General features: G+C 31.9%; 2 protein-coding genes across 2 annotated transcripts; both read left to right on the top strand.

Annotated features, from left to right (window-relative positions):
- The first annotated feature begins 1,164 nt into the window (after positions 1-1,164).
- On the top strand, positions 1,165-3,222 carry LOC117924808 (protein NRT1/ PTR FAMILY 1.2-like). Its single transcript, XM_034843518.1, has 4 exons — positions 1,165-1,297; positions 1,401-1,618; positions 1,703-2,247; positions 2,322-3,222. The coding sequence occupies exons 1-4, from the start codon at positions 1,165-1,167 to the stop codon at positions 3,220-3,222; spliced, it is 1,797 nt and encodes a 598-aa protein (XP_034699409.1).
- Positions 3,223-9,927: 6,705 nt separating this feature from the next.
- LOC117925528 (peroxiredoxin-2) lies at positions 9,928-13,469 on the top strand. The gene is made up of 3 exons (XM_034844551.1): positions 9,928-10,156; positions 10,441-10,520; positions 13,014-13,469. The coding sequence occupies exons 1-3, from the start codon at positions 10,002-10,004 to the stop codon at positions 13,265-13,267; spliced, it is 489 nt and encodes a 162-aa protein (XP_034700442.1). The 5' UTR covers positions 9,928-10,001; the 3' UTR covers positions 13,268-13,469.
- Positions 13,470-15,062: the final 1,593 nt, after the last annotated feature.

Here is a 15,062-nt window from a genome sequence, read left to right as displayed (position 1 = left end):
CTAATTGAGGCACCAATCGACCAATATCTCAGTTGATCAAAGTGTAGTCTCCTAATGACTATCTGTTGTACCCTTTTGATTTCAAATGGTTAATTGATAAGGTCGATTATTTGAGCACAAAAATGTGCCTAAGAGTTAGTTTCTCATTGAAACTCACATATGAGACTTTTGGATTTCATTCAATGCTAAAAGAGCTATTGTTTTTTTTTTCCTAATTATGAAGTGTAAAAATCTTTTAATTATGTTCTTAAGTGCTTTAATCATAACTTACATATTTTTTAGTGCACCGAATCAATCTTGACTTTCAATTTGTAATTGTCTAAGCCAAACTTGTCACTAGAATTCTTGATCACTTTCTCTTCCATTGTAAACCTTGTAAGTTAATTTTAATTGTAAGTGTGAGGTATTAGTTAAGTAATTGAAAAGTAAAGTATTTCTTAAGGGTGTGATTGTTAAAGGACCACTAGAATCAATAATTTGAGTTTGAAAAAGTTGGAGGCTTGATTGAAAAATTTAAAAGATGAACCCTCAATTTGAATTAGAATCTGAGGAGAATGGATATAAAATCAAAGTTCGTTTTCATTGTCTCTTCGTTTTCTCTTTATGTAATTAAATTATCATTAGCATTCATGGTTGTTAACACCCTCTACTCTTTTGGATGTCCATCTAATTGAATTACGTTAGACTTCACATTTGGTATGATTACCATGGCATAACCCCAAATATGGCAGCATGCTAAAAGATTAGTTCTCAAATAATATTTTTGATAATTTCATTAAAAAGTTTAATTATGTCAATATAAGAATTTATGATAACTTATTTTGTTGTTGGTGTGGCATAAGTTGGAGAATGTTCAGCTTCAGGCAAAAGGATGGTTGGGGTTATCCCAAGGATAATTATATGATTTATATAACTGGTGCAACTTCCTGAACTGCTGAGACAGCTAATAGCTAGCAATGGTTGGTAGGTTTGAATCTCTACAGTTGGGCTGTTAAAAGTCCTATATAAATGTAGCTTGAGGTCTTTAGCATATGCCACTGGGAGTTTAGCATGGGCCTGCGAAAAGGGTTTTCCTTTATTGTAATTTCAAAGCGAAGTAGATCCTATACCTGTGAAGACTTGTGATTGAAAATTAGGAGTTGCAGAAGAGTAAGGATAGAGAAGATGGCGGCTTCTTCAGAGAGAAACAGTACTAGACATCTGCTTGCAATGAGGGATGGCCCTCCAGAAGAGAGCGCAAGAGAGCTGGTTTTTGAGTCCAGAAAGGGTGGCTTTAGGACCATTCCTTTCATCATAGGTACTCAGATGTATTCACCATTTTTCTTTACTAAAAGTTTCTCATCATCTCTTTTTACCGATGTTCCACCATTTTTTTTATTTTTTATTTTGATGAATTACAGTGAATGAGTCCTTTGAGAAGGTGGCAAGCTATGGATTGCTGCCCAATATGATCTTCTACATGTTAAATGATTATCATATGGAGGTGGCCAACGCAACAACCATTTTGTTCCTGTGGTCAGCTCTATCTAGTGGGTTAGCCTTGGTGGGCGCTTTCCTCTCTGATTCCTACTTGGGTCGGTTTAGGGTCATTGCCCTTGGCTCCTTCTCTAGCCTTCTTGTAAGTATCTTCTTATAGGTTACCCCAGAGTAATTGAAATAATATCCATGTTGATTAATATCTATTCATTTTCTATGTGTGTAGGGCATGACACTTTTGTGGTTAACAGCCATGAATCCACAGCTAAAGCCTCCTCCTTGCAGCCCATTGAGCAGCAGCTGCCACTCAGCAACGCTTGCCCAGCTTATTTTCTTCCTTTCCTCCTTGGTGTTCATTTCCATTGGAGCAGGCTGTATCAGGCCATGTTCCATGGCCTTTGGTGCAGATCAATTAGACAACAAAAAGAACTCCAACAATGAGAGGCTACAGCAAAGCTTCATCAATTGGTACTATGCTTCAATTGGGGTTTCAGCGATTTTAGCATTGACTGTTATAATCTATATTCAAGACCAGTATGGATGGAGAGTGGGCTTTGGAGTTCCTGCCATTCTAATGCTCTTGTCACTTGTCATGTTCTTGTTGGGTTCTTCTCTTTATATTAAAGTAAATACTGAGAAAAGCTTCTTCACTGGCTTCTTCCAAGTGCCTGTAGCTGCTTTTAGGAACAGAAATCTTGCCTTGCCAGATCAGGATTCAGCTTACAATCGCAGCCACAACTCCTTCCTCACTGCTCCCACCATGAAACTAAGGTACTACATGAATTAACAATTGACTAAAAAATTGAGGGTTTATTATGATAAATATATTTTTTTTCCCTGATCAGGTACTTTAACAAAGCTTGCATCATCAGAGATCCCCAACAGGACTTAAACCCCCATGGCTATGCTTTAAATCCATGGAAACTCTGCACCATTGATCAAGTAGAATTCCTCAAAGCAGTTCTGAGAGTCATCCCAATTTGTTCCTCTGGTATCATGATTCTACTCAGTATGTTCCAGCAGTCATTCTCCATAATCCAAGCAAATTCCATGGACAGACACCTCTTCCCCAGCATCCAAATTCCAGCAGGATCATTCACTGTATTTACAATCATCACAATGACAGTTTATGTGGTGATCTATGACCGGGTTTTAACTCCAATTCTAGTGAAATACACTGGAAATCCTCGTGGGGTCAGCACCAAACTGCGCATGGGGCTCGGGCTACTGCTATCGATAGTGGGCACGGTGCTGTGTGCAATAGTAGAGAGCATAAGGAGGAGATCTGCCATCAACGAAGGGTTGGCTGATAAACCAGATGCGGTAACAAGCATGTCTGCAATGTGGTTGATCCCACAATACAGCTTGTTTGGGCTGGCTGAAGCTATGAATGCAGTTGGACAGATAGAATTCTATTACTCTCAGTTTCCCAAGAGCATGTACAGCATGGGAATGGCTCTTCATACCCTCTCAACTGCTCTATCCAGCTTGGTGGGGGCGGCTCTGGTGAGGATTGTTGATGGGGTTACAGGGAAGGGAGGGAATGTTAGTTGGCTTTCAAGTAATATTAACAAAGGCCATTTAGATTACTATTATTGGCTTCTCACTGTGATGGGTGTGGTCAATTTGGGGTATTATTTCCTTTGTTGTTGGGCATATGGACCTATGGATGGTGAGCCTCTGGTAAGGGATGAAATGGTTGAAAGTGAAGACAGGCCTCAAAGTAGAGCAACTCCGTTAGCTTGATTTTCATGTTTTTGGATGTTTGGGAAGTAATCTTGGTTGAGATCTTCAAACATCTTGAACTCCGAAAATGTAGATACAAATACCTCATTTCATTGCAGATATTGTAAAAATAATATATTTCAGATTTTTCTTGTCATTGAGCAAACCATTGTCATCCAATTACTTCTTTGAATTAATCTCATTAAATATATTATAAAATAATATTAATATATGTATTATTTGATATATATATATATATATATATATATATATATATATATATATATATATTATTTTATATATTGAATAATATAATATAAAAAAATATTTATAAAGTTAAAATATTTTAATCATGAATATTGTTCAATGTAAGAAATTTTTTTTTTAAAATAGAAAATATTGAAATGTAATATAATTTTTATTTTAAAGATTGAAAAATAATATATATTTCATGTTATATTTTTATTCATTTGACAAACTTTTATATATATATATATATATCCTATATCATGCCTATTAAATATAATATCTAAGGATATCATATTTCAATGAAAATCATATCTATTTTCTATGTAATTAGATATGATATCTTATAACATACATACCCTTTCATATCTTATCGTGCTAAATAATCTAATATAATCTAAGGCCAAAGCATGGTAATATTCCATGCAACTTAACTTAAAACATATCTTGAATACATAATATATATGTCATCGTATATTTTTCTTGCATATATAATATTTTATATTATATCTGTTATAATATAAATTTCAGCCATTTAATTAAAAGAGATAGAATAATCCCAAATTTGTAAATCTACCATTCATATTTATTAAGATAAAAAATAATTTATTTTTAACAAAAATGCCCCTATATTTTTCTTATAAAAATAACATTTTCTATAAAAACTTATATGAAAATAGTTAAAATATTGAATGACATTAAAGTTAAAAACGAGTAATTTTTCATACCTTTGGGAATGTGCCTTTTCACTCCCCAAGGCAATTTTATAAATTCCTATTACCTAATCAACCTATATATGGTTGATCTTGTAAACATTATTGAAGAATAAATTTAAGGTAATTTTTGTAAAATATTATGAATTAAAAATACGAGGAAGATTAAGAAAATGGCATTATGTGTAGATGTATAATGTCCTTTTATGGAATAGGTTATTCATATTAGTTTTTTGAGAATTTATTATAAAAATATGATAAATTTTGAGAATATATTTAGATTATATTTGGTTTTCAAGGAATACTAAAGAAATAAATAAAAATGATTTTCTTAAATTTGGTTATCCTATAAAAAAACTCGAATATAATTAAAACTAGTTAGAAACTTATATCTTTTTAAATTATTTAATATTTATATTGTTAAATTAAAATATTAAATAATATAAGATTAAATAATTTAAATATATATAAATTTTAAATTAATTTTAATTATATTGATTATATATATATATATATATATATATATATATATATATATATATATATATATATATATATATATATATAACAAAATATGAGAAAACCATTTCCTTAATTTTTTTCTCAAGTATTTTCCAAAAACCAAATATAACCTTAGTTCTTGAAAAAACTAGTTAAAAAAAAGTTAGAGGAAAAAATGGAAGGAAAAGATTTCTGCTATTGTATTTCTTCAAATTATTATTATTATTATTTTATTTTTTATATAAAGAATAAAGAATTTAAAAATGTATCAATTTTTATATAGTCTTAGGTTATGTTTGATTCCTAAAAAATATTGATTTTTTCATATTTGATCATCCTATGAAAAATATAAAAGAAAATCAAATATAATTAAAATTAGTTCATAACTTATATATTTTTAAATTATTTAATCTTTATATCGATAAATTAAAATAAGTAAAATGAATTTAAAGTAACAAATAAAAATGATTTATCGATTTTTAATCTCTTTTTTTATTTTCCTTCACTTTTTATTATTTTTTTACTTTTCCTTTGTATTTTTTTTCCTTTATATTTTCCCTCAAAATTTTCCAGGACCAAATATAGTCTTACTGAATTTATTTATTTTTATTGTTTTTAATAAGTTAGATAAAAGAATGTGATATATTGTTTTCTTTTTAAAATTTTAAAAATAATTTTCATAATTCAAATGAAGTAAATTTCTAGGGAGATTTTCGTATAAAACAAGCAATTGACATAATGCAATTGCACACTAATCTAAAATTGGTTTAGCGTATGGACCTTAAATAAATATGTGCTATGCATTTACTTTGTGGGTAAAAGCCATGTCATTTAATAGATGATTTCTATAATTGGTTTAGCATATTGACCTTAAATTAATGGGTTTGGTTCCAGAAAATACTAGGGAAAGAAAAAATTGTTAAGAAAAATGGTTTCCTCATGTTTGGTTTCATTATAGAAAATATATTGTAAATCCTGCATTTTCGCATGATACGTTTCCACTCGATAACGAAACTTGTTTTTTATTTATTTGATGAAAATATGATTTTTAGAAAAGATTTGGATTCACCACTTATTTTTTATTTATTTTTTTAAGGGAAAATAAAATAAGAAAAAAAATCTCAAGTGTGACTCCTTATTTGGAAAAGACAGTCTATGAAAAATCAAAGTCTTATCCGGGGCTCAGGTTACTTATTAAGAAGGTACGGTAAATACCGTAGCACCCCTCTAAACCCCTAAAAATAGGTCTCTATTAAATAAGGCAAAGCAAACAAGACAATTACCTAGGAAAGTAATGAATACCAATGAAATGATCAAATAATAAAACAAATAATGCATAAGAATAAGCAAAGTAGGAGTGTGAGTTTACTCCATGCATAAGAATAAGCAAATTGAATTCTATTACTCCATGCTTTTGTTGAGAAATAAAAAATTTCTAATTCAAATTTTATTATCTTAGTGTTGTTATTTTCATTTTTAATTGAGGAATTTATATCATTTAATTTAAATGGGTTATACTACGTGTTACATATTTAGAGCGGACTTGGAATTTGATGGTCTAGCTTTGTAGTCTTGGAACCTCTCTGCTCAGTCCAGCAGGTCGAAGAATTCAAAACACTTATCAGATTCCTCCCCTATGGGCCAGCGGCATCGTTATCGCCATGAGCATTAGCCAATACTCTGTCCCAGTGATACAAGCCAGCATTATGGACAGGCACCTCACACCCAACTTCCAAATTCCACAAACCTCCTTTGGTGTCTTTGGAGTCCTCCCTTTGACCATATGGGTCGGCCTATTATCGCTCCCCTTCTATCAAAATACACCAAAAGGCCCCATGGACTTAGCCTCAAACAGCGTATGGGGGTCGGCCTATTGACCTCATGAGCAGGCATGGTGGAAAGGAAGCGAAGAAACACAACAATCCAATCAGGACTCTCAGAAAATCCAATGGCAGTGGTGAACATGTCTGCATTTTGGCTAGTGCCACAATCTTGCCTGGTTGGACTAGCTAAGGCTTTCAATGCAGTAGGGCAAATAGAATTCTAATACTCCCAGTTCCCTAAGACCATGGCTATAGCTAACCTGGCAGGGAGTATAGTAACAAAATTGTGAATGATGTGACCAGAAGGGGTGGGAAGGTGAGTTGGGTGTCAAATAACCTGAACAAGGCTCACTATGATTACTATTATTGGCTTCTTGCCATTCTGAATCTCATCAATTTCTTGTATCATCTTGTTTGTGCCTGGGCTTATGGTCCTGTGAGGAAAACAAGGTGTGGAATGAGGAGGAAGTCATGGAAGAATAGGGGATGACCAACTCCTAACTTTGCATGTCCATTATCAATATTGGTAGAAGAATGGAACAAGTATTAATCAACTAGCACATTGGTATCTTCAAGGGCTAAGGAAGAAGTTTTTGCCTCACATGGAAAATTCATTATTGTTAAAGGATAAATCTCCTTGTTTCATCTCTAATGTTGACTTAATTCCTAGGATGTCCAATGGTGTTAAAGAATTAAAGGAACAAATTCTCTTATTCTATCTCGAACATTAACTCAATGCTGACTTCTTCCATCATAAGGAAATACTGTCATTGGTATTAAAAGAATGAATTTCCTACACTAATTTTAGCATACCTTCTTTGGGGACAAAGAGCTAAGTTGGTCAAAGCCGAAAAAGACACCCATCAAGCTTAGAGAACTCAAGGGATAAGTCTTCTTACTTAATATCTAAAGTTGACTTTAACATAGGCTCATGCTCTAAAGCACCAACTAAAAGGTCAAGGAAAGCATCATTGGCAAAACACTTTAGTTTTTCACTTCTTCCAACTTAGTGTTTGTGCCAATTATGATATTAGTGGCACTTTAATGAGAAATTAACTAATATGTCCACGCCATAATCAACCCCATAAAAACTATTGAAAGGACTTATTCAACCTCGAAATTTTACACCCCAAAGATGATACACCATTTGCACCTAGTGTGGTGCAAGTTAGAAGTCAAACTACTAAATTTGCTTTATTAGCTTTGTTCTCTATCCAACAAATGTAGGATATGATCATGCTCAATATGGTGGATCATTACTAAGTTAGCTAATAGAAGTTATACCATGGCTTGATTAGTTCATGTTATGATGATAGCAAAAACAAGTATTAAATTTAAGATTTTACAATTTAGCGTGATAGTCAAGAATATTTTTTTTGAGCAATCAAGAAGAAGTACATAGAGCAAAAGAGGAAATCAAGAAGGTTTATCATCATCATCTTTAGGCAATTTTTATATAGAATTATGGGTGCACTTAGTTAGAAATGCATATCATTATTGTTAAAGCACCTAACACCTAACACTCCAAAAACTCATCCAATTGAATTCAAGCCAATCTTAAATTTTTTACAAAATTGAAATATTATGAGCTGTTTAAGGTTATTTGTACAATAAATTTTTACATTTTTTGTATGTTTGATCAGTGGTTGATCAAAATGATTGACTGGTTAACCCACGTGGTCTACCAATTAAGGAAAAATTTTCAAAAATGATTGACAGAAGACACCAATTGATGACTAGTGAACCGGTCTATTGTGCAAGTCAATCGATCGAATCTAAATGTGTCCAACAACTAATTTGGGTTTTTAAATTTTATTTAAAGGCTTCAAGCTTCATATGTTACTTAGAAAAGAGTTTCTAATCATTATTAATTTTTTTTAGGCATTAGAAAAATATTTTGAGTGCATCAATAGCATATTAAAATAAATAACCATTATCCAACGTCAAATACATATATGTAAAAATCCACTCCAATAAATAACTCCATAAATTAAGAGCAATCAAACATTAACCATATTTATTTCTTTAATTTTAAAATTTTCTAATATAACTTCCTAGTATAAAGTTCTAAAAAGAAATAATATAAGGGAATACTTTCATTATCAAATTTTCTTAAACTTAAGAGCTTGTTTGATCGTGTGATTGAAAAACACTGTTTTATTTTTAAAAACAAAAAATTATTTTTAAAATTTTCTAACATTATTTAATCATTGTTCTCTAAAAAAAAAATAGATAATAATTTTTAAAAAACAAATAAAAATTGTTTTCATCGGTTTTAAAAATAAAAGAAAAACATGGCCCATTTGACCATATTTTCTTAAACTTTTTTTTATAAACTAAACCCGTTTATTCATTGTTTTCTAAAACTTACTTTAAAAAAAATGAACAAGGTTTTTAGAAAAATTGATAATCCAACAAACATAAAATGATAAGTCCGAGGAAACACCAATAAGAGAAGAAAAGAAAAAAAATAGTATTAAAGGAAGAAATTGACCAAAAAAAGAAAAGAAAAGAAAAAGAAAAAGTTAATTATTGATCAAAGAAATAGATGGAAAGTCCTTTTATAAGTTAAAAAATATTTTATTCCTTTTAAGTAAATATTTCTTAAATAAAATTAAAACTATCTTTTTTTTTTTTCCTTTTTCTTTTTTTGAAGTAATGACTTTATGTTATATTTGTTTTTTCAATGACCCATTTAACAAAGGAAATATTCCCTCAAATTCTTCATTATTATATAAATTGGTGTACGTCTTTCATCTCAGCAGGCCCATTGGGCCAATAATAATGCAAGGTTAAGCCCTATACATAATTCATAACGTCGAGACATTGAAATACTGTCCTCGAGGAAAATGTCCTACGGCTAACCAGATCGTGAATCCACATCCAGACGAAATCGGCCCCGTTCATAATTTAATGGACTGAAAAAGTTGGAATACCATTTTTAAGAAAAGTTTAAATTTGCAAATTCTATATATATGACGATTTATTTTAAATTTTATTTTTGCAAACATTTTGCTATTTTTCAATTTTATTTCTGTGATATTTTTTACTTTTTATTATACAATGACTTTTCAGTAAATTTTAAAAGAAAAAAATAAAATAAAAATGTGATGTATTAATGAATTAATTTTATTTTCTGTCATGAGGTTTTGGTTATATACATGTAATCTCATAAATTTGGACTCTCTTATTTTAGATAAAAAAACATGAGATGATAGAGGAGGTATTGAATGAAATTTAAAATTAATGGGTATTAATTGTATTTAAGTAAAACTTGAAGGGTGGTGAATAAAATTAAACTTATATTAATTTATAATATAGATAAATTTTTATATATTATCATATTCGTCAGGCAAATTGGTATATTCATAAAAATGGCCCGGACACAAAACTTTTATTAAATCCAGCTGACCAGAAACTCTATATATACGACGCTAAGTGGTGTAAGTTCTCACCGTCGGATCACGCTACAATCCTCATCAGTGAGCTTGTGATATCAAAATCTCCGGTGGTGACCATGGCTCCGATTGCAGTTGGCGACGTTATTCCGGACGGCACTCTGGCTTATTTCGATGAGCAAGATCAGCTCCAGCAGGCTTCAGTGCACTCCCTCGCTGCCGGCAAGAAGGTCATCATTTTCGGTGTTCCCGGTGCTTTCACTCCCACTTGCAGGTAATCTAAGAGGATCCGACGGTTTTTGTCGATTAATATCCTGTTTGGTTGATGAGAAAATGGAGAATAAAAGGGTAGAGGTTAATGTTTTGGATTAATAGAGTTATTTGCTTTTTTTAAGGCTTCGTCGAGTTTGAGAAATTGGGACTGTACGGTTCCGAAGATTATTTTTCTCCATTTTCTCGGGAACCAAACGGCTCTTTTCTGTTTTAAAATATCGCGGCCCCTTCTCTGGGCCGGCGATGTTGGATTGATGAGTGTTTGTCTTTGTGACCATGTCGCAGCGTGAAGCACGTGCCAGGCTTCATTGAGAAAGCAGGAGAGCTGAAATCAAAGGGCATTGATGAAATTCTGCTCCTTAGCGGTATGTATGTCTGACCCTTTTTTTTAATCATATTATAATTTTGATTTAATGCATCCTAGTATGATCACATACCCATAAATTTCACTATTTGATACCTATCTCAGTTATTCGATAGAATTAAAATTTTAGGGCAGAAAAAACTGTGGTCAACAGTGAATTATGTCATTAAACAGTGCCTTATGTGAAATTTTATTTTTGAGGGCATTTAATTTGAGATAGGTGAACTGTTAAATGCTAACGACATAGCGTCTTTCCATGAATGATCCTCCCCTGCTAAGTATTCGTTATTATTTTCCTCACGTTTCTTGTGCTCCTATTGCTCTCTTTTACAACGAAAGTCCTTGTTTGATCCCTGAGAATTTGAGGGAAAATGCAAGGAAGAAAATAAATGCAAAAAGTAGAAGTAAAATAAAAAATAGATTTAGGCTATGTTTGATTCCCGGAATTGTAGGGAAAATGCAAGAATTAATAAATAGAGAGGCAAAGTAAAGAAAGAAAGAAATCGAAGGAAAATAAAAAATAGATTTAAAGACAATAAATTAGTTTTGTACTTGTACTATGATTCAGTAATAGCAACATGAGTCATTGACTATTTAATTGTATTTGAGTAATGTTTATTTAAACAGGCGAGTGCGTCTTTTTGTTTCTGAAAGTGAAAAACTAGGAAGAATGCTTCTTTGTTATCAGATTTTTAATAACTAATCTTGCAAATGGATGCTGAAGATGGTAGTTTGATAAGTTGTGGGATGAAACTGGTGGTGGTTCAGAGTAAATGAAAATAATGATCTATAAGATTAGTTTTTAGAACTTGTCTTAAGGGTTTGTTGGGAATGATTTTTGAAAGGGCTAATTTTTTTATTGGATGCTTAACAAATTTTTTTAAATCACTTTTAAAAATCGAGTGAATCACTATAGTCACTTGAAGTGATTCTTGGATAATTGTTTGATAGGTAATTCTTCCAAAAATCACTATTGAAGCACTTTTTTTTTTTTTTTTTTTTTTTAAGTTTATATTGAAACATTAAAGGGGTGTTTGATAAAACTTAATATTTATTACTTAATGACTTAAATTGACTTTAAGTTAACTTAAAATTTATTACTTAATTTTTACTTTAAGTATTAAGGTTGTTTGATAAGATTAACTTAAAACATATTTTAAATTATAAAATTGACATTTATCCTCATAAATTATAAATTATAATTAGGGCCAAGAAGATTGAGTAATAGTGGAGGTGGTGAAGTACTCAGGGCAAAGAAAATTGAGTAATAGTGGAGGTGGTGGAGTACTCGCAAAGGAAATCAGAGAGGTAATTAGGGTAAAAAAGTAAATTAAAAATGTGGACTTAAGAATAAGTTAATTGGTTTTACTTATTACTTAAAGTTGTTTTTTATTTAAGTTATACCATTAAGTTATTTTATCAAACATAATTTAGCTAATGACTTAAATTAAGTTATTAAGTCAATTTACCAAACATCCACTAAATGATTTTCGTTGGAAGCGTTTTTAATAGAAGCTTTACTACAAAGTGCTAAAGACAAAAAGATTTTAACTAGAATCACTCCCAAATGGACCCAAAATACAAAACTGCTCTTTGAGATAATATGCCACTATAAGACTCTCATAATGACATCATTTGATCATTCATTTGGTTTTGGGAAGCCTATAAAAGTAGCCTCGGGTGGGAATAAAATAAATATTCAAATAGGCTCACAGAAGTCAAACTTCTTTGTTATTAAACTAAGTTGATTGCATCTAGGTTTTATATCCTGACTTGCTCCCATCAAACCTAAATCCCAGTGTCCAATGAACTATAGCCTGGTCGACTGGGTCATACAACATCTTTTATATTTCTTAAAGAAAAGTGTTTTGTTTTATCTCATGCTATATTTTTTATGCTATTTGAAGATTCCTTGGTACCTTTACAGATCTCAAGGGTGTTTTGGAGTTATTTTTCAGTTGATATACTTCAATTCTGCTATTGAATTTCAACATGCTACTTGAACAAAGAGTATTCCACTCCCTGGTTAAAGTTCAATGGATTTCAGAAATAAGCTCACTTATTTATCATGCATCAGGGCCCCTCCAACTGTAGGTTGTTGCCATGTTGAATGCATGTTTGAACCATTTTGGCCAGGGTTTTCTTTTTCTTTCTGAACACATCATTACACCTGCCTGATGTTTCAGAAGTGGAGGAATTCATAAGGGTTGCTAGCTTCTGTGAATCTGAGTCGAATTTAAACTTCAAAACCTTGTAAACCCAAAGTCAGATCTGGTTTAAAGTTTTGATGAAACATTGACATCTTGTTTGAAACAAGAGCATTGTCTTATGTTTTATTTTTTGGTTGGAAAGATAGTGGAATGAGTTTTTTGAAGGAGCAAGCAGAAAAGCTCTTGAATCTCTTTGTCTTGTTACTAAATGTGGGGAATGAAGCAGCTTAACTTTTCCCCAATTTGTTTTTTTTGCTAATTTTGGTTTTTGATCCTATTTGCAGTTAATGACCCCTTTGTGATGAAGGCATGGGCAAAAACTTACCCTGATAACAAGGATGTGAAGTTCCTGGCTGATGGCTCAGCAACATACACGCATGCGCTTGGCCTTGAGCTTGATCTTTCAGAGAAAGGCCTCGGCACTCGGTCCAGGAGATTTGCCCTCTTGGTGGATGACCTTAAGGTGAAGGTTGCAAACGTTGAAGCTGGGGGAGAGTTCACTGTTTCTAGTGCTGATGACATCCTCAAAGCTATCTGAATCACTGTTTCTAGTGCTGATGACATCATCAAAGCTATCTGAATCCTTGGTTTTTATCGTGCCTCGTGTCTCTGAGCATTCCATCCCTCTAGTTTTATCGCTGCTAGCCAGTCTTTTGATTTCATTATGGATCTAAAAGTGTTTTGCTTAAACTAGTTTCGCTGGTGTTTGTGGAAATAAAAAACTCTTGCCTCTTTTACCATTTCTTTGGTCCATTGAGATAGTGGGGATGCTGATACAATGCTCTACTCATACCAGCTATATGTACGTAATTATACAGCAAGGTTGACAGTGATCAGACCACTGGAAACGAAGCAAAAGTGATTTTGTGGTCATCTGGAAGATTCCCAGTTGGACCCCAAAAAAATAAAAAATAAAATGAAAAATAAGGTTGTTTGGCCATTTGGAAATGGAACCAAGTAATGCCATAGGAGCCAATAGAAACATCCAGATGGGATATTCGTAGTGGTTACCGTAAACCGCCAAAGCCAGAACCTAGAGGTGAGGTTCCTGCATACAGCCAAAGCAGATGCCAGTGGCAGTATGCCAACTCCATTATATTCCTTGGGACACAAATGGGATTTGCCCATTTCTCTGTTTGAACATTCTGAGACGAGTGAGATGGATTTTATAAGCATATCTGGGGCTTCGGATCATGGGTGGATGTGTCCCCCAGACTCCCAGTTAATGTTGAAGATGAGCTCAACAGCCACCCCTAACTAATAAGAGAAAACAGCTCAAATGAGAAACTTTATTCATCTGTCACCCTTTATGCATTTGGCGATTTCCGGGTACATTTTGTTTGAATCCATTCCTTTATTTGTGTTGTCATTGTGTAGTTTTTATCAAGTCAAGTCACGGGACAAATCAACGGCACTTTCCTAAATGGCAAGTATACAGGGAAGTCATCCAAAAAATCTTATAGGACATTTATTAAGTGATGTAAGATTTACAAAAGATTTTTGGTGATCATCTCTGAAGCATGCCATGAACAGCCTCAAATGATATTATATCAAATGATCATTTAATTTTAAAACTTAAATTATAAGATAATAAGCCAATTTTATATACCACTTGAACTTATGACTTAAATGATAAGTTATCGGTACGATTCAAAAGCTTTAAGTTATTCAATAATAGTGAGTCGGCAATGTATATTAATTGATATAAGTCATTTAAGTTGCAATAATCAATAAACTATAGTTCATCTCATCTTAGAATAAAGGGTTAACTTCATTCACTTTTTATTAGGCTTGAGTTAAATATATCAAGTCACCATTAATTTAAAATTTTTTAAATATTTTCCTTCATCTTCTCATTTGTTACTTTTGATTCATTTCTCCTTTAGTTTAAAATAAAGAAAATATGTAATGAAATGTTAAATTCGTAATAGTTAAATATATTTACTTCAAACCTAAAAGAAGGCCAGTAGAATTTATCTAAAAATAAAAGCAAAAGAATTTGTAACACTGTGAAATAAAATGAAATCAAACAAGTATTTGTTCTATTTTTAAAAGTAATTGAAATTTTCGTAAAATTATTAATTATTAAAAGAGAAAATAGAAAAAGAAATCAAATTAGAAAATGGAGTTTCAAGGCTTTTACTTTTTTTTGTCTTTTATTAACAGCCATGGACTTTTCAAAATAGGAATCACCCCCACAACACTACTGACTTAGCCTAGCTACCCTTAAATATTCAAGTGAAAATTTTATATTTACTAATGTCATCTTCCTCAATACCAACCCCTCCCTTCAATTCACAAGTTCCTCCAAACTCAGTAATCTCACTCAATTT

This window comes from Vitis riparia, chromosome 11, assembly GCF_004353265.1.
Source record: "Vitis riparia cultivar Riparia Gloire de Montpellier isolate 1030 chromosome 11, EGFV_Vit.rip_1.0, whole genome shotgun sequence".
In the NCBI taxonomy this organism is placed as follows: domain Eukaryota; kingdom Viridiplantae; phylum Streptophyta; class Magnoliopsida; order Vitales; family Vitaceae; genus Vitis; species Vitis riparia.
Note: the sequence above shows the minus strand (reverse complement) of the source record. Positions and strands in the feature narration are given on the sequence as shown.